This window comes from Schistocerca serialis, chromosome 4, assembly GCF_023864345.2.
Source record: "Schistocerca serialis cubense isolate TAMUIC-IGC-003099 chromosome 4, iqSchSeri2.2, whole genome shotgun sequence".
NCBI lineage: Eukaryota > Metazoa > Arthropoda > Insecta > Orthoptera > Acrididae > Schistocerca > Schistocerca serialis.
Window position 1 is genome coordinate 581,799,892 of NC_064641.1, and position 21,120 is coordinate 581,821,011.

Here is a 21,120-nt window from a genome sequence, read left to right on the forward strand (position 1 = left end):
ATATTGTATAGTTGTGTTTAAACTTTGTATGCAACTTTTTGATATTAATATGGCCGTCTTCTTTTGTTTTCACGCGGTTGATTGATAGGTAAAAATTATGTTTGCCCTTTTTTACTATCTTCCACAAGCGTCTTCAGGCCATAGTACATTGCCAATTACAGATCTTGTTTTTTTTTTGCCCAATGTCCTTAATTAGTTTTCCTCGTGCATTGCTTATGGCATTTTTGTTATTCTACTAATATCACAATGAAGGGTCTATACACGTGTAGGTGTTTAACCCATCGCCGGCTGGAGTGGCCGTGCGGTTCTAGGCGCTACAGTCTGGAACCGGGCGACCGCTACGGTTGCAGGTTCGAATCCTGTCTCGGGCATGGATGTGTGTGATGTCCTTAGGTTAGTTAGGTTTAATTAATTCTAAGTTCTAGGCGACTGATGACCTCAGAAGTTAAGTCACATAGTGCTCAGAGCCATTTGAATCATTTTGATTAACCCATCGGTCCCTTGCCTCTTTGATAGTCCTCTTCTCTGAGTTACTGAAGACTTCTCTCTTGCTTTGTTGAAGACTTCTCCTTTGCTCATTCTCGCTGCACATGATATCTTTTGTACCGTACTTCAACGCCATGCCTCAGAAACCTGATGTCTTTTCCGCCCTGACTTCCTTACTAACCACCTCTCCGAGCCACATATGGCTACACCCCATACTTTTCCGCTACTGTTTCCTTGTCGTTAAACGAATATTTTTTTATTTATTATTATATTTTTCCAAATTCCTCTGATGGACATTTAAAGACATTCTGTGTTGAAATATCAACTGAAGGTGTGTCTAGAATGTCACAAAAGTCGTCGTAATTAATAAATAATTTTGACTGACCTGTTGCGGTTTTCATCAGTTGAAATTTCCAAACTAAAGTGAGACTTACCGTGGTATAGTCAGACTCTTCCACATTTCCACGGTCATATTTGCGGCTTCTCTTCCAGGGACGTGACACCAGTGTGGCGGAACTATGAGCGCAATCAGTGTTGCAAAAGTGGACATCGCAGAGAGAGTCAGCGCCAAAAAATTGAAGATGATGTTCATACGTATTTGAAATCTTCCATTACTTCCGATTTTATCTATTATGTCCTCGAACTTGGTCTTTTCGTTGAAGTATTGTCTGTATTTTAAACTTTGTCCAGTGGGAACCTGTAAATTTAGTAAAGACGACATTAGACTACGAGAATATTTTTACACAATGAAATCGAAGATTTTCGTGACGACATCGTTCTATAAAACACTTGTTTTTTTATTTAACACGTTTTATATTTTCTATTGGTTACGTCTGCAGGCATGGGGACAAACGTACAAAAATAACCCTTTCGGGAAAATGAAGTTAATGAATCCTTAACTTTACTGACATACGAGTAAAAATGAATAATAAGTATTTTATAACAGTAGTTTCCAAAGAATGAAGTTCTTCTGGCATATTAGACGGGATGTATTTTGTACAGGATAATTATAACAACGTCCTACATTGCTCTTAGGAAAGAACATGTGTTTGCCAGTTGCCAAAGTGGCAGGTAATGTTTCAAGTTATACCTACTTACCAGAGGCTGAAAATATCGCTACAGTTGTAAGTTCTTTTATTTAGAACACGAGCGGTTTCGGTCTCTTATACGCCCATCTTCAGGTGTCGAAACTTGGTGCTGTTAACTCGAGCGTCGCGATGGACGAGTACAATAAGCGGTGTGGTACCAGCGAGGGCAGAGCATGGGACTCTGGGGTCACTGAAAAGATGTTATCTATCTCTTCTGCCCTATCTGATCTCAAGTCTTCCAGAGTTCTGTTAAACTGTCACGCCTCTATTGGAACCGCTATGTATTTTATATAGACTCCAATTTCTTCTTCTTTCACGCGGTTAGACTGCTACTTCTCTCGTATGTACTCTTTATATCATCTGTCTGTTCTCTCCTCTGCGTTTATCAACGAAATTCTCAATGTGCTCTTGACGTTGACACCTTTCCACCTTTTAGTTTCACTGAAGGCTGTGTTGATCCTTATGCTGAATCATTCTTTCGGATAACCACGACCATTTCTTTTTGTAACCTGTAACCTCCCAACAGAAAACTAACTATAATATTCACATTCGGTGTAACCTCCCAACAGAAAATCTCGTTTAAGTTCCCAGTAGAAAAATTTCTTTCCAATAATAAAATTTCAAGTTTTAATGTGATCTTCCATTAAAAACTGAGTGCATATCGAGATTAATAAGTTTTGACGTCAGCAGCGCTGCGTCATGGCCCTGTGAAATCATCCTGAATAAACTAATAATTATTACCTCACAATGATGTCACTGTATAACGCTATCTATGTATCTTCTCCAATAAAATTTTTTTGGCACACCCCAGTCCAATGCTGGCCACTAGATTTTCATTTGTAGGAAAACAACTGATTTTCTTTTGCTTAATCAACACGAGTATGGACAGGAAAAATTTGTAAAAACTTTAAACTCAGATAAATAACTGGCAAAAGTTTTATTCAGAACAAAAGTTGTTTTTGAAACATTTCTGCAAGGAATTAAATGGGACTTTATCATTACAATTGTGGTTAAATCAGTTGTGGCAATTAACATATGCGCGCGGCAACAAAGAACAATACTTTTTTTTTATTTTACCTTATACCACATCGCTCAGGCACCGCCATCGTTTTGCACGACTGGCCCAACACAAATCAACCGCTGCTCTGTCCTGTCCGAACTCCAAAACTCAAGAGCTCTGTACGAGCTACAAAACAAGAGTGCTCTCTGCGAGCTACTAAACTCGACTTACTGCCAACACTGCTCTGATCTGCGATTCTATTGTAGTATAGATATTCCATATCACAGGCAGCACGTGAGCTATCCATCAAAATTACATCTGCTCAAGTGCGCTACCGAATAATAATGAACCCCTTACAAACCTTAACTAAATTTTCAGCCCGTGCTTCGTAGAACGTGATAATAATATTAATATTCCTATTGTTGTACAAAATATAACATTTCTAAATTAATTATTGGCAAAACGTTAGGGTTTTCTTTTTTAATATTTCTTTCTACATTTCTTCACGTTTTACCAGCGACCATTTCGCCTTGGCTTTCCTGCACTTCCTATGTGTTTTCTTATTAACTGAGTATGCAGTGTTGCTCAGATACGTATTTATTCCAATCTTTAATCAGTACATTTCTTTCTTCACCCTTTTTCTGTCCAGCTCGCCCCCCCCCCCCTTCCTCTTTATCTGTCCCCTCCCCTTTCTCTATCTGCTTGCCTTCCCTCTGACCATCTCCTCCTTGGCGCTCTGTCAATCTCACCATCCCCCCTCTTAGTCAGTCTCCTGCCCCTCACCCTCTTCTTACCCATCTCCTCCTCCACACTTTCCTCTGACCAACTCTTATTCACCCCATCTCTCTGTCAATCTCTGCATCCCCCTCTCTCTCTGTCCATCTCCTCTTTCATTCCACTGTCCATATATTTCTCTCCTGTCTGTCCTTTTCATCCTTTATTAATACCCACATTGCCCATTTCCTGTCCATTTTCTCTTCGTTATTTTGGGAACAATAAAGAGAACAAAATTCCGAAAGTTGTTCCAAAACAATAAAGAAACCAGATCAGACGCCAAGCATAACAGTTTCATGAAGCGAGAACATGTTTTGTTTAAGTTTATGTGTAAAGGGTAATTTATTAAGAAAGAAAGAAAATCATGTTAGTTTGTAGGTGTGGAGTGGAGAGTGAGAAGTTGGTTTTGTATAAATATGGCAAGAGGTCCGGCAATGAATTATGTTCGTAGTATTTGAGTTATGAGCAAAGCAAGGAACCCCTGAGAAATGTGAGATTAAGCAGCACTAGCAAAGGTTGAAATACGTTTATGAAGGTGCTGATAAACTTAGTAGCTGCATAATAGTCCATAATAGCTGATTATGTATTTGTTTTACAGAGTAAGGGTGGTAGTAATTACAGTAGAGAATTGGGCTGTGGCAAGACCAAAGGGAATGGGGCTTCTCTATGGAGGGCCGAGGGGTGAGGGGAGGAGGGGATTCGAGTGGCTGTGTAGTGCTTCTACCCTCCCTTTGAGCAAAATTTATAAGTCTTTAGCAAAAGTATTGAGAAGTAGTGTAGAAGCAGCTGTGGAGCAATGTTGTAATAGCCAATTATCGGTAGCCACCAATGAGGCTACATGTGGGTCACGATAAGAGATACGCAAGTGGGTTGCAAGGTCAGGACAGACGAGCTCAGCAGCAAGCGACCACTCTGTGGCAACCGTGTAGCCAGTAGGGTGACGTCATCACACGAGGCCAAATCTCCTTCATAAGGTGACGTGACTAAGTGCCGGGTTTTAGTGAAACAAATGCATGACACTGGCATGTAAATAAGTCTTAGTTTCAAGGCATGGGATCACTTCATGGCATCAGAAACCAGCAGCACGACCACAACGCCAGAGGTACGCCAGACAGCAAGACGACTGGGCGTCACCAGCAGTAGCCATGAGTCGAGACTGGGCTGCACCTGCCACCAGCAGTAAGGCCAGCTGAATAGCCATCCGTGCCTGCTGCCACGACGCTGACTTCCCCGTGCGACTTGGCCAGTGGCAGCCGCCATCCGAATGCTGCCAGAGGGCAGTAAGCTGTGTCCCGCGCACAGTCATCCTCACGCATCAACGCGGTGACGCGAGCAGAGGGAGGGGCTTTGCCGACTCCACCACGACGAACAAAGTAGCGCGCAATGATGTCAACGACCCTGGCCACTAAAAGTTGTCCTCTTACCACAGGCCGACCATTAGCAATGCAGGGCGCCGACTCAGCAGCCAGGGCGGAAGCCACCGCCCATACGTCAGCGCCGGCCAGGGACAAATGAGACAGGTGTGTTGCCCCACTACATCATGTATTGAAGTCAATAAAACCATTCTTAACTACCAACAGTGTTTCCAACAGGTCCTCAAGCACACGCTTCACCCCACAACCTTCAGATACATCATCATCATCAGACACATCTGTGGTAAAATCAAATAAATATAATATAAAAGATGCCTCAGGTAAAATAAGTGCAATAGTTTACAACAGTTTCCATCAGTACTCACAATGAGTGACAAGAACAAAACACACAAAATGGGCATATATGCTTCTGAAAATATTGCTTTCACATATGTGGAGTCAGGTGCCACACTGATGATACATCGAAACCTTTCTTTCCTTTTCTTGTCCATCTCAGAGTACCACTTTCAACATACGTCCTCAACTGTTTTCTGGGAGTATTCCAGTCTCTGTCCTCTTCTACAGTTTTTACTCTCAATAGCTTCCTCTAGTCCATCGAAGTTATTCAGTGTTTCAAAACTATTGAGGCTTTCGTGGCCACTTGTTGACAAACTGCCTATTGGCTTCTGTCTCGGGTACTTCGGCCGACGTTCATCTAATGATTTTGCTGACGTTTCGCCAGCACGAGTGGCTGGCATTGTCAAAGCTTCACCCTCCATTGCCGGTGGTGAACTGGAGCCGAGCTCGCGGGCGCAGACTATATGTACCTGGCGCGCCAACGTCCGAGGGCATCTCCGCGGTCATTTCCGGTGCGGTTCTCCTTTTGCTACCTGCGACGGTCGTTCGCTGCAGTACGGGAAGCCAGGATCCGTTCACCTTAAGGCTTTCCTCTTTCTTGTTCAAACTGTTCGCGTGTTTTTGGATTTCTACAGCTTCTCTGAACAAGCGCGTGTGATAGTGGTTCTCTACAGCCAGAACTTCCGTGTCGGCGAATTTTATTACGTGGTCGGTCTCATTCAGTGCGTGTTCTGCCACGGCCGATTTCTCCACCTGCCCCAATCTGCAATCTCGCTTATGCTCCTTGATTCTGGTGTTAATGGATCGTCCAGTCATTTCGACATAAACTTTTCCGCATGTGCATGGTATGCGGTATATTCCCGACATTGCAAGTGGGTCTCTATTCTCCTTCGCCGATCTAAGACACTCTTTGATCTTCCTTGTCTGTTTGAAAATCGTCTTTACGCCATGTTTGCGCAATATACGGCCGATTCTGTCCGTCACTCTGCGAATGTATAGCAGAAAGGCCGTACCCGACATTTTTTTTTCTGGCTCCTTACTTCGCCGAGTGTTTGGCTCAGTTACACTTCTAATATAATTTGTGAAGTACCCATTGCTCCTCAGGACAGTTTCCAGGTGTTGCATTTCTCTTTTGAGGTGTTGAGGCTCACATATTCGTCCTGCTCTCGTTACGAGCGTACCAATCATGCCTCTTTTCTGGCTCGGGTGGTGGTTTGACAGTTTGTGCAGGTATCGGTCCGTGTGAGTCGGTTTTCGATACACGCTGTGTCCCAGGTTTCCGCCGTCCCTTGTGACCAGCACATCTAGAAATGGCAGTTTCTTGTCCTTCTCTACTTCCATGGTAAATGTTATGTTGGCATGGAGGCTGTTCAAGTGTCTTAGGAAGTCACCGAGCTGTTCTTCACCATGGCTCCACACCACGAAAGTATCATCGACGTACCTGTACCACACCTTAGGTTTGCAAGTCGCCGAGTCCAGTGCCTGTGCTTCGAATTGTTCCATGAAGAAGTTGGCCACCACTGGACTGAGAGGACTACCCATGGCGACGCCTTCCAGCTGTTCGTAGAAATCGCCATTCCACGTGAAATAGCTCGTGGTGAGACATGCATGGAAGAGCTTTCTGATGTCTAGCGGGAAAATGGAACCGATGTGCTCCAGAGCGTCACTCAGTGGCACTTTCGTAAATAACGAAACAACATCAAAGCTGACCAGGATGTCGTTTGGTGCGAGTTTCAGTTTCTTCAGCTTCTCAATGAAATGACCTGAGTCCTTAATGTATGTGTCGGTTTTCCCCGCGTGTGGCTGGAGCAGAGAGGCCTAGTGTTTTGCCAGTTTATATGTCGGTGATCCAGGAGCGCTAACGATCGGTCTCAGTGGAACGTTGTTCTTATGGATCTTGGGTAATCCATACAGCCGAGGTGGTAGGGCTTCTGTGTTGCGCAGGTTTCTCTGTATGTCCGCCGGCAGAGAAGACGCCTTGATTAATCGATTCGTATTCCGTGTGATACGTTGCGTCGGATCTGTGCTTAGTTTTCGGTACGTCGTCGGATCTAATAGGTCTCGGATCTTTTGCTCATAATCTTCGGTCTTCATTACGACGGTCGCATTCCCATTATCGACAGGCAGTACCAATATACTCTTGTCGGCGTTGAGATTCTTAAAGGCTTGTACCTCTTCTTTCTTCAGGCTGCAAGCTGGTGGTTTTGCTCGGCGCAGTATCCTGGCTGTTTCCGTGCGTATTTCCTCTGCCACTTCACAAGGAAGGGCACGAATGGGTGTTTCGGTGTTGGCAATGATGTCCTCCATAAGTATGGATGATAGCGAAATTCCCTCCTTTTTGAAGAACAGACACTTCCTCTTCGGTCAATTGTCGTTCAGTGAGGTTGACCACTGTGTGTGACATGTCGGGAGTCGCCTTGTCGGTCTGCTTCCGGCATCTTTCAAACTTTTTCTTCTGTCGTTCGGTGCAGCGCTCGAGTTCGTTCTGCATGGTCCTGTGAGTGATGCTGTCGATCTTGTCCCAGCCGTCTCGATGCATTCTCCTACTTAGTTGATAGAAATGTCCAGAAGTTCCTGATCCGTTCTTGCCAACTCTCTCCGTATTGTATGTATTCGCTCACGAAGAAAAGCTCGATCAATTCTGTCGTAGATACGATGTGCTTGGGCGGTGGTGAATAGGCGCTTACATCTCAAGAACTTCGGTGTAGCACATTCATCTCGGCAACGTGACAGAAAGGCGAGAGTGGACATCAGTCGCGCTTTCTTCTTCCGTCGTTCGTCAAGGCGTCGGTACAATCTGCAAATCTCCTTCCCGTAGAGGCGTAATACAAAATTGTTGAGGCTTTCGTGGCCACTTGTTGACAAACTGCCTATTGGCTTCTGTCTCAGGTTCTTCGGCCGACGTTCATCTAATGATTTTACTGACTTTTCGCCAGCACGAGTGGCTGGCATTGTCAAAGCGTCACCCTCCATTGCCGGTGGTGAACTGGAGGCGAGCTCGCGGCCGCAGACTATGTATACCTGGCGCGCCAACGTCCGAGGGCTTCTCCGCGGTTATTTCCGGTGCGGTTCTCCTCTTGCTACCTGCGACGGTCGTTCGCTGCAGTACGGGAAGCCAGGTCTCATCAGTGCGTGAAGATCAAAGAGTGTCTTAGATCGGCGAAGGAGAATAGAGACCCACTTGCAATGTCGGGAATATACCGCATACCATGCACATGCGGAAAAGTTTATGTCGAAATGACTGGACGATCCATTAACACCAGAATCAAGGAGCATAAGCGACATTGCAGTTTGGGGCAGGTGGAGAAATCGGCCGTGGCAGAACACTCACTGAATGAGACCGACCACGTAATAAAATTCGCCGACACGGAAGTTCTGGCTGTAGAGAACCACTATCACACGCGCTTGTCCAGAGAAGCTGTAGAAATCCAAAAACACGCGAACAGTTTGAACAAGAAAGAGGAAAGCCTTAAGGTAAACGGATCCTGGCTTCCCGTACTGCAGCGAACGACCGTCGCAGGTAGCAAGAGGAGAACCGCACCGGAAATGACCGCGGAGAAGCCCTCGGACGTTGGCGCGCCAGGTACATATAGTCTGCGCCCGCGAGCTCGGCTCCAGTTCACCACCGGCAATGGAGGGTGAAGCTTTGACAATGCCAGCCACTCGTGCTGGCGAAACGTCAGAAAAATCATTAGATGAACGTCGGCCGAAGAACCCGAGACAGAAGCCAATAGGCACTATTCAGTGTTTGTCTTAACAGATGTCTGATAATAATGTTCCTGATTCTTGCCAGTGTTTTCCACATTTTCCTTTCCTAGACGATTCTCCAGAGAACGTCCTCATTCATTACCTGACCAGTCTACCTAATTTTCAACATTCTTCTGTAACACCCATCTAAAATGGAAAATTCTCTCCAAACGTACGTTATCAGAAATTTCTGAGTAGGTACTGGTAGATTTCTTTTGTCGAGGAATGCCCGTTTTGCAAGTGCTAGTCTGCTCTTGATGATGTCTTCCCTGCTCCGTCCATCGTGGGTTATTTTGCTGCCTAGGTAGCAGAATCCCTTAACATAATCTACTTGCTGATCACTAATCCTGATGTTGTTTCTCGCTATTTTCATTTCTGCTACTTCTCATTACTTTCGTCTCTCTTCGATTTACTCCCAGTTCATATCCTGCAATCATTAGATTGTTCATTCCATTCAGCAGATCATGTAATTCTTCTTCACTTCCAAAGAGAATACCAATGTCATCAGCCAATATTACCATTTATACAATTTCACTTTGACTTTTACTTCCATTCTTCAACCTTTCTTTTACATCAATAATTGCTTCTTCGATAGGGGCGAAAGACTACATCCCTGTCTTACACCTTCAATAATCCGAGTACTTCGTTCTTCACCCCCGCTCTTATGGTTTCCTCTTGGTTCTTATATATACTGTATGTCACCCGTCTTTCCTTATAGTTCACTCCTATTTTTCTCAGAATTTCGAACATCTCTTACCATTCTACATTGTCGAACGCCTTTTTCAAGTCACAAATCCTATGAATGTGTCTTGATTTTTCTGTAGTCTAGCTTCCATTATCAACCACAACGGCAGAATTGACTTTCTGGTGCAATTACCTTTCCTAAAGTCAAACTGATAATCATCTAACACGTCCTCAATCTTCTTTTCCACTCCTCTGCATATTATCCTAGGCAGCAACTTGGATGCGTAAGCTGTTAAGCTGATTGTCCCATAATTCTCACACCTGCCGGCTGTTGCAATCTGCGGAATTATGTGGACGATGTTTCTCCGAAAGACAAATGTTATATCGCCACACTAACACATTCTACACTCCAACGTGAATAGTCGTTTTGTTGCAATCCCCCCTCCCGCCAAAGATTTCGGAAATTCTGACGAGATGTTGTTTATACCTTCTGCCTTATTCAGTCGTAAGTCTTCCAAAGCTATTTTAAATTCTGATTGTAATACTGGATCTCCTATCTCTTCTATGTCGACTCCTGCCTCTTCTTCTACCGCATCATCAAACAAGTCTTTCCCCCTAACTAACCCTAATTTACTCTTTCCACCTATCTTCTCTCTCCCCTGCATTTACCAGTGTAGTTCCCATTCCACTCTTAACGTTGCCACCATTGTTCTTAAGTTCACCGAAGATTCTTTTCACTCTCCTATATGCTGAGCCAGTCCTTCCGACAGTTATTTCTCTTTCTGTTTCTTCGCATTTTTCCTACAGCCATTTCGCCTTAGCTCCCCTTCACTTTCTATTTATTTCATTCTTAAGTGACTTGTTATTTCTCTATCCCTGAATTTCCCTGAACTTTTTGTACTTCCCTATTTAATTCAACAAGGGAAGTATTTCTTCTGTGACCCATGGCCTCTTCGCAGTTACTGAAATGTGCGTATCGATTGGACCTGACTGTTGGCAGCGTAATTGAATCGATGAGGCTGAAGGCAGAGGTCGTACTCGTTCGAGCACCGAGTATAGGAAAAGCTCTCTACTCGTGTGCTTGAACAGTGAGCTGGGAGAAGTTCCTGTGAGGCGGTTTGACGGAATCTCGTGCGGCGACGCGGTCGCACCTTGGCAGTCGGTATTCGGCAGTTGGCTTGATGTACCGCAGAGCGACGAATGCGGGCCAGTGAGCTGCCCGTTTTCGATTGCGGGTGTTACTGTGTTCTTCTTCGATTCACCACATTACTTGTATGTCGGAAAATTTTGATTGGTCGTGCTTTGAGAATTGTGGTGGGTGCTGTCTTTGATGCTTAAGTGTGGGTTAACGTTTCTTTCTGTTATGTTGTAGAAGCAGAACGTTTATATGTAATTTAGTTTATATGTAAGTAAAGAAACGTCCTGAGTGTGGTGCTTGCTTAACGTTATCAACTGATTGGTTGTGCTTACCGGTTTCTATGTTGACAGCAAAATGCGCTGGTAAACCGTCGACAACGGAATGAGTAACATAATTTTGATTGCCGTGTGCTGGAAAGATGGCTATCGGGTCAGGGTCCTGTAAATGATCACGTATTCTTGTTTCATCATTTCCAAGAGTCAAGTTGTGAGTTGCCCTCTTGGATAACAGATACATAAAGCTCAAACTCAAGTGGTTAAATTTTAAAAGGAACAGACAGTTCTCGTGTTGGTTAATTGAGTTGTTGAGCTCAAACTGAAAAATCACTCTGTTTAATGACAAAAACTCAAAGCATCAATTTAAGTGTGAAATTTTAAGGGAACCGACAGTTGTCGTGTTGCTCAATGTGGATGTTGACTTCAAACTGAAATATCCTTACACTTGTTACTTACGTAATAGCGCTTAAGGGAAGTTGGCATATTAACGAGATTTTCGAACCGGTTAGCACCGCACCTTGAATAACCACATTGTGCCATAGATTTGGGCTGCTTTGGGGAAAACTTCAGTGATGGCTAGTACCCGAAGTATGTCATTTACAGTCCGCATCTAAAAATGTATATTGTAATTTGTTTGATTCAGTACTAGTCATGTGTCTTGTGACTTTAAAACTGTTAGATCCAGGTCATTTTGGAAAACTTGCTAAATTTGAGATTTAAATTTTAGGTCATTTCTTCCCCAGAATTACGTCCATGTTCATGCAAATTTTGTGTAATAATATCATTCGTCATCAGAAAATTGTCTTTAAACTACTTATGAATTGATGAAGGGGCTAGTGCCCATGATTTGTAGTCCACAGATTTTGCTCAGTTTAATAACGAATTTTAAAGGGGCCACTGTTTGGCGTGGTGCAACTATTATAGTGCATACATATTAACTACTAATAAAAAAAAACTTTGAACATAGCTGCTAAGGTTCAGTGACTGTGTCAGAATTATATTAGAACAAATAAGCCCTTGGTCACAAATATTAAGTCAAAATTGACCAGGTTCCGACGTTACGAGGTGCATTCAAGTTCTAAGGCCTCCGACTTCTTTTTCTCCGGACTGGAAAGAGATAGAAACATGTGCATTATTTTAAAATGAGACCGCGTTCATTGTCAATGTGTCCCAGAGATGGCAGCACTGTACGGCAGATGGAATTTTACCGCCAGCGGCGAGAATGAGAACTGTTTTAAATACTTAAAATGACGTTTCCCTTACTTGAACAGCGTGCAATTATTCGTTTTCTGAATTTGCGTGGTGTGAAACCAATTGAAATTCATCGACAGTTGAAGGAGACATGTGGTGATGGAGTTATGGATGTGTCGAAAGTGCGTTCGTGGGTGCGACAGTTTAATGAAGGCAGAACATAGTGTGACAACAAACCGAAACAACCTCGGGCTCGCACAAGCCGGTCTGATGACATGATCGAGAAAGTGGAGAGAATTGTTTTGGGGGATCGCCGAATGACTGTTGAACAGATCGCCTCCAGAGTTGGCATTTCTGTGGGTTCTGTGCACACAATCCTGCATGACGGCCTGAAAATGCGAAAAGTGTCATCCAGGTGGGTGCCACAAATGCTGACAGACGACCACATGGCTGCTCGTGTGGCATGTTGCCAAGCAATGTTGACGCGCAACGACAGCATGAATGGGACTTTCTTTTCGTCGGTTGTGAAAATGGATGAGACGTGGATGCCATTTTTCAATCCAGAAACAAAGCGCCAGTCAGCTCAATGGAAGCACACAGATTCACCGCCACCAAAAAAATTTCGGGTAACTGCCAGTGCTGAAAAAATGATGGTGTCCATGTTCTGCGACAGCGAGGGCGTAATCCTTACCCATTGCGTTCCAAAGGGCACTACGGTAACAGGTGCATCCTACAAAAATGTTTTGAAGAACAAATTCCTTCCTGCACTGCAACAAAAACGTCCGGGAAAGGCTGCGTGTGTGCTGTTTCACCAAGACAACGCACCCGCACATGGAGCTAACGCTACGCAACAGTTTCTTCGTGATAACAACTTTGAAGTGATTCCTCATGCTCCCTACTCACCTGACCTGGCTCCTAGTGACTTTTGGCTTTTTCCAACAATGAAAGACACTCTCCGTGGCCGCACATTCACCAGCCATGCTGCTATTGCCTCAGCGATTTTCCAGTGGTCAAAACAGACTCCTAAAGAAGCCTTCGCCACTGCCATGGAATCATGGCGTCAGCGTTGTGAAAAATGTGTACGTCTGCAGGGCGATTACGTCGAGAAGTAACGCCAGTTTCATCGATTTCGGATGAGTAGTTAATTAGAAAAAAAATCGATGGCCTTAGAACTTGAATGCACCTCGTACTATGAGCGTCGTCTTCAGAATTAGACTAACTGTTCTAAAACATATTATGTGTATAATACATTAATAAAATTAAAGTTTGTACTGACTGGAAAAAGATGCAGTACTTACAAGTCACATATTAAAAAAGGTGTAAGCCGGAAAGGCGACGTCATGAATAGTTGTAAGTGAGATGGCGAGCCGCTAAGGGCTGCTCGTACTGTGAACAAGGGTTTTACTCATAGAACAGTTAGTCTAATTCTGAAGACGACGCTCATAGTAGCGTCGAAACATGGTCAATTTTGACTTAATATTTGTGACCGAGGGCTTATTTGCTCTTATATAACTATTAATAGTTGCTGGTTTTGTCTTAAGTTGAAGATAAAATAGCTGGTGACTACTTTGCAAACCTGGAGCTGTATACGTTGGCTTTAGGTCAATATATGGTATGTTATTACCTTCTTTCTATTACGTATGGTTAATGCCTCGAAGTAATTAAAGAAATATTGTTAGTTTCGTTAAGAACGTTCCAAGTGGCTTAGTGCAGCCCATCAATAATAATATCTGTTTTTATTTGAGTAAAACAAGTCATGACTTGGAATCACGATATAAGTAATGCTGTTGACTGCTCTAAGTACCAATGTATGTTCCTTAAATGATGTTAATAAATGTTTCTGTAAATCTATCGTCCAGTGGCTTGCCACTCAAGGATCACTGTATCCAACCTTTCGTGTTCTAAAGGTATTAAAAGGGTCCTTAGTCCCAATGTATAATCCCCTCTACCTTCATTAATGCCAATTCCCTACCACCCCCACCCCCGTCCCCTTCCTACCAGTTACCTTCTGTGTACCTATGTTTTTCTTCAAAATTTCTACAATTCCTTTGTTAGAAATGTCTGTTCCTCTTCAGCTAAACTGCCTACTGAGATATTCCTTATCACAGTATCTATAGACTAAGAGAACTTCAGGAGTATATCGTCATTCCTTAGCATTTCCGCATTCCAATTCTTTCGACATTGATTTTCCTGAACAATCTCTTAAACTTTAGCCTGGTGTTCACCACTACTACATTGTGATTTGAGTCTATATCTGCTCCTGGATACACCTTATAATACAATATCTGATTTTGGAATCTCTGCTGATCATGATTTAATCTGACATCTTCCCGTATCTCCCGGCCTTTTCCAAGTATGCCTCCTCCTACTGTGTTTCTTGAATGGAGTATTCCCTGTTACTAGCTGAAGTTTACTGCAGTAATCAGTTAGCCTTTCTCGTCTCTTATTCCTAGTACCAAGCCCAAATTCTCCCGTAACCTTTTCTTCTGTTCCTTTCCCTACAACCCCATTCGAATCCCCCATGATTTTCATCTCTCTTTACGTACTAAATTACCCATTTAGTATACTCATCGAGAAATATAGTGGTAAGGAAAACAACTGTCAACAGACGGTATTAGTAACTATACAGACAATAGCTGCTTGTCGAAGAACGTAAGCAACAGGAAGTATACAATGAATATATCGATCATGCACTAATGAGCCTAAGAGTCATAAAAGAAATCAGGAAGGAATATTAAAAAACCACGCGAATTATGTAATGTACTGACTGAAAGTAGATATAACAAAATATACAATTTATCTACAGTAAATAAATGGTTAAATATTACGACTTCTACAAACAGTTATCATATAGGCACGAAATAAAGTAGTTCCATAAAAATTTACAATATAGGCACTGGTAATATAAAATGGTTTTTGTTTAATTTTAGCCTCGTTTTTATTCAAGGACATACAATAGTAAAAAAGAAATCAAATATGTATACATCGTAAATCACGTGGTGCATCCAACCTTAAAACATAAAATGACACACAGTAATTGTGATAAATATAGCTTAATAAAATGTACTAACAATGTGCGATAAAATGATATAATTATCATCGAATAATCGATCGAGTTACAGCGGATCTAAATAGTAAAATGTCGTCTATCTCTTATGCTTTATGCAAACTGACGCTGCAAGTATTGATTTTGTCTACATCGTCTCCTAATTTCTCATTTGTCACTACTATTTCCTTTTGGCTGTGCATTGCCAAATCATCATTTTGTTATAATACATTATCATTGGCCTTTTTGTATTAATCGCTTTTGGGTCATAACCTACTCTCCCTTCCGCTCCTCTCCACTTTCCTCGCCTCCCCTCCTCTTTGTTGACATGTGTCGTCGATTTTAACTGACACTAATCATTGTTTCATTCTCTCATTGGAGAGGATTGTACCATATGGAAATTGTAATTTTGTGTCACAATTAGGCGTTGCACTCTTTACAATCCTCTATTGATTGGCGTTAGGCCGGCGTATTTCGAAGAGTTTTTAGTGTATGTTGCAGTGTATGTAGTTAGTCATAGACGCGTAGTTCCTAAGATATTTCGCTTTTTACTTTGGCAGGTTCCACATAATTTTAGTTTCTCTTTTGACAATATCTCATGATTATTTAATCATTACTACTGTTTTATGTTGACTTTATGTTTTTCCTGATTTTACAGGTGACATGATATGCAAACCACTTTATGGGAGGATGATTTTGACTGAGCGTATTTGGTGCTAATATTTACTTTTCCTGTACGTTGGGTTTAACACAGCTTCACATTTATGTTTTTATCATAGTTTGTGTCTCCTGTGTTAGCAATTTATTATTTTACGCTATAGTGTACGTTATGCTACATGCTTTTATGGTATATGTTGTTGTAGTGGTCTTCAGCCCAAAGACTGGTTTGATGCAGATCTCCACGCTACTCTGTCCTGCGAGAGACTTTTTCTCTCTGAATGTAACTAATTCAATCTACTCCATCTGAATCTACTTACTGTATTCATATTTTCGTCTCACGCTAAAATGCTTCCTGCTTAACCTTAGTTATTTACCGACTGAACTATGCTGTCTTTGCCAGAAGACGCTGGTCAGACAAATTCACCTTCCCCAAAGTGGAAGGATGTCCGTCTATGGATATGGCATTTTAGTTTTTGCCCAGTTCTTCGCTGTGTTCCTCCACCACCTTGCCCGTGCAAGTCACTATGTCCCGGGCCGACCCAGACTCGGCTCACTCCGTAACCATTCGGCATTACCAACCACATGGCACATGCTGGTTCGCCTCATGTCCAGTTTCGAGCGGAATTCTGATCCTCGCCTCTTGATTAAAATCGGTATAACACCTGTTCCATTTCTCATACAGCAACACCATTTGTTCCTTCAATCAGCGATTACTGTTATTTACATACAGATTAAAATCAGTACTAAACTAGAGCTTGGGAATTTGTTCTCATCACATTGTCATGTCTCGGGAAGATGCCTGGACTGTGAGCAATACACAAGACATCAATACACCACAATGTGCCTAGGTCGTGTCGCCTCTCAGGGGCATAACCAATACAAAAAGTTGTCGCCCATTGCTGTGCAGCGTCAGCGAACATATCGTTTCGGGCATAAATTGTTCCAAATGACGAGATCTTCAGTCCTACACGTACGTCATCAGAATCAGACTGCGCTATATTTGCTGTACTAGGTAGGTCTACAATTTACTACATCGTGGATGTGCATTTGTATTCACAGCGTGTGTTTGCTTCAGCGGTCACATATTGAGCATATAGTATATTTTCTGAGTTAGTTAGTCCATAAGTTTTTGCATTCATTGCACAGGTGAGTCTCTCGTTTTCGTGGGACAGAAACCGCTGCTTGTGCATCAAGCGATACAGCTAGAAGAGTAGCATACGCTGTGCCTATGTTCCTGTATGGAGTGCAGTAGTTCTTCTAAAGTATTTCTGTCAGTCTTGAAAACTCTTACATTGGTTTCTATTGAGTCCCATTACTTTAATTGCGCTCTCTTTCCTCTGTTGGAGACCAGACCGTATCGTTTAGTTGACATGGTTGCGGTTGTTTGTCTATTTCTCGTGTTGACTGGCGCCACTTCGTTTTACAAGCGTTGCCTGTCTGCTAGTAGCAGCAGCGGCGGTTATCGATATGTAGTAACGGTGGCCCTATATTTGGGGCGACGTCGTGCTTCTTCTGGGTCGTGTTAGTGGGCAGTTCGGTTGGGGACTCAGGAGGAGCCAGGTCCGCGCAGTGCAACAACAGGCCGGGACTGCTGGCAGCACGCATGGACTGCCGGATTGACCTCGTCGTAAACCGGATCCGGCAAGCTTTAAGTTGAGTGCATTCGGATTCAAGTAGAGAAACCTCCACCATTGTGAGATCTTGCGATTTTCCAGTGACTTTGGTTCGTGTCGCTGCTTGCAGTGTTGCTTAGACGAAGAGTAGTGAGTGGAGTGCTTGGGGAGGCGGATCTGATTAGCTTTCCTCGACTTCTAATTACTATTTATTGCTTTCAGTTTGTTACTATTTGTTAAGTTCAGTCAGAAGTATTTTTCCTGCCTCGTGTCCGCTAACGCCCCAGTTACCTGCCCTGGAAGATAGTGTATCTAATGGCAGTGAGCGTTTCCTCGCCTTGCCGCTGCTGTCCGGTGAGGCATGCAGTTTTGACAGCTTTCTTGATTGTAGGTTGGTTGACGATTCTTCTACTCTGGTGGTAGTGACGCCTTTCTCGTTCAGGGCGCCCTAAGCACAGTATTCTGCGGACTGCGACCAGACCGCCGGTTCCGGCTTTGGCGTATTTTTACATTTTGGCATTTGGTTTATTGGACGTCAGGCAGCGTCAGCAAGATTATCATTAGTCATTCGTTAGACTGCCACTAGTCTGAGTTACCATCTTGTGAAGTGAATGCAACTCTTGGCTGCCTATCTCATTGCTCGCAGAAGTGTTTTTGCCGGACATACTCAGAGCTCGATTCCTGGTGCACCGTCTGTGACTGGCCCTTGTGTTTTATTATTGCATTTGCTGTTTTATTGTTTGTTTCTAAAATATTTTATATAATTTCCATAGTTGGCATTACAGCAGGTTTAAATGATTGAGCTACCAAATTTACCATCATTTTGTCTCACCTGTTTGGTGATATTTTCCTTGTCCTTTTGAATTAACCTTTTCTGTCGTATTTGCTGTTTCACTGTATGTATTTTTTAATTTTTATATAATTGCCATTCTTGGCATTACAGCAGGTTTAAATGGTTGTGCTACCAAGTTTACCATCATTTTGTCGCACTCATTTGGTGATCATTTGCCTGTCTTTTTAAATTAACCTTTGCTATTGCATTGCAGTTTCACAATGTGTTTGTTAAACTTTTTTACAATTGCCGTTCTTGGCGTTAAAGGCCTTCAGCCATGACTGTGGTTACTTGCCTTAAAATTCTAAATGGGATCACACTGGCTTGTTTTTAAAACATTATTAGCTGTCTCTGTATCTTATGCTCATTTGGTAAATGGTAACACACTGAAAGCAGTATTAATTACGCAGTTGTTTATTCTTTCATTAATAACGTGTGATATCTTCATTTATTGCTGAGTCTGGAATTACTGTTTCAAAATAAATGTGTGTAATTGCAAAAGGAAACCAGTAGTAGCTGATTAAGGACCCGTCCACAATCGTAACCGAATCCTGCCTTCCTTGACTTCCAGGTTTCAGTTAACCCTGTGATAACTAGGCTGCTTATACTTCTCAACAATTTTAAATCCCCCTGGCTTTCCGTCCATTTCGTTAATTACCACAGTAACAGAGTATGTAAGAAGCAGTAGCTGTCATACTTATCCTTGGTTCACATGGTTTATTTCTTCATACCTGCATACTGGCACATTGTTCTTTGTTTACTTTTTCAGTTTCATTGGTCGCACATATGTTACTGAATGGCTGGTTTAGACCTCACTGATTTATATCTATTCTGCACCGAATTCTAAAAAAAAAATTCCACATTGCGGGATGTATATATAAAGCTCTGCATTTTGGCTCTGAACGGTCAACTGGAACAGACCAGCCGCCTTGTCATCCTACGCCAATCGTGTCATTTGATGCGGTATGGAGAGGTGTGGGTTCGGCACACCGCTCTCCTTGCCGTTGCCGGCTTTCTTGACTCTGTAGCCACTGTTTCTGACTCAAGTCGCTTCTAATCTGGCATTACGAGGCTTGCTGCAGCCCGTTGCAGTCCTCCCACCACCGAAAACTCCATGGCAGTTCCAGGAACCGAACCGAAGTCATCCGCGTTACAGCTAGACAGGGTCAGCTACGGAGGTCGATAGAATGTATATCGCAGATATTTTCATTTTTCTGATAATCTTGATTACTGTTAGCTAAGCTTAGACACACTCACACACAGACACACCCACACTAAACACACACACACACACTAAACACACACACACACACACACACACACTCACACACACACACTCACACACACACTCACACACACACGCAGACGCAGACGCAGACGCGCAGACGCGCACAGACACACACACGCACACACGCACACAGACGCTTTACGTATGGGGTGAGTCGAGTAAGACGTAACACCTCCATTATTCCGGGGGCGATTGCACGTATCGACATGCGGTGTTCGGCGATTCATAGCAGACTATGGGGTACATACTTTGGTACATGCACAATAATCACAACAATTATATTGACCGAAAAAAATGGTTCAAATGGCTCTGAGCACTATGGGACTTAACTTCTGTGGTCATCAGTCCCCTAGAACTTAGAACTACTTAAACCTAAGGACATCACACACATCCATGCCCTAGGCAGGATTCGAAGCTGCGACCGTAGCGGTCGCGCGGTTCCAGACTGTAGCGCCTAGAACAGTTCGGCCACACTGGCCGGCCTATATTGACCGAAATGAGACAAGTACATGTTTTTAAAATGGGACGCTGTACTTTTTTTACCATCATTCGAACGCTCTGGAAAGGACGGGTATTGTGACGTATCGCATGTTGCTATATGTGATTCAAACTTCGCTTAAAAGACGCTGGGAAATATTGTTACTATTGAAGGTCGAGGCGGTCGGAAGTGGCTCCAGACTGTAAACACGCCTCGCGCGACCCGCAGGCCGAGTTGCCGTGCTCCATGCAGCACGCACGGCCTACGCTACGTAGGTAAATCCTCATCCGCCCTCTTTTAAGCAAAGTTTGAATCACAATAGCAACATGCGTTACATCACTATACGCGTCTTTACCAGAGCATTCGAATGATGGCAAAAAAAGTAAAAAAGTATAGCGTCCCATTTAAAAAACATGCAGTTGCCGCATTATCTCGGTCAATATAAACGTTGTTATTATTGTGCATGTACCAACGTATCTGCCCCATAGCCCGCTATGACTCGCCGAAAACCGCTTGTCGATACGTGCAATCGCCCCCGGAATAAAGGGGGGGTTAACTCTTACGCGACTCATGCTCGTACATTTTCAAGTGTACTTAGACACAAGTTTATAGAACCTTGGCATCTCTACTGTTGTAGAATCATTCCAGTACTTTCCGCGAAGAGATTGAATAAGGTGACGTTATAACATACAAGTATTCGGTTACGCATTTTAATTCCCGTGAAGTGTGTAAAGACGAAGTAGTGAAGACAACACAGAGAGATACAGACAGACAGTATAACTACAGCGCTTATAGTAAAATGAGAACATACTCGTACATCTTCGTCAGCCATCCTGTAGGTGCCTCGGCGCAGTGGATTCGTGTACCTGTCGCCGCTCGTGTTACACTGAATCTAAAGAGCTTGAGGACACAGTGTATGTTTAGTCCTAGTTATGGTGATAACACGAAAACAAAGATCCTAGGCTCATTAGTGAAAATTTACGTTAGGACATGTCTGACGCTAATGAGTCAACACGACTATTGTATGCTTTAATGTCGTTGTAGATACCGTCCTCAAGGCCTTCCTAGTAACGTGTAAGGCAATTGGAAAGCTATACTTAATCTGAATGCA

General features: G+C 43.1%; 1 protein-coding gene across 2 annotated transcripts in view; it reads right to left on the reverse strand.

Moving 5' to 3' along the window:
• The window catches only part of LOC126475321 (solute carrier family 22 member 7-like), a 117,327-nt gene extending 96,437 nt beyond the window's left edge, over positions 1-20,890 (reverse strand). Inside the window, exons 1-2 of one of the 2 annotated variants that reach the window (XM_050103106.1) lie at positions 20,827-20,890; positions 921-1,183 (exon numbers count right to left, since the gene is read on the reverse strand). In XM_050103106.1, coding sequence (XP_049959063.1) covers positions 921-1,183; positions 20,827-20,841 — 278 coding nt within the window. In that variant the 5' untranslated portion in view covers positions 20,842-20,890. Of the gene's footprint in view, positions 1-920; positions 1,184-20,820 lie in introns of both variants that reach the window. The other variant, XM_050103105.1, reaches the window with a different exon arrangement.
• Between the last annotated feature and the right edge of the window lie 230 nt (positions 20,891-21,120).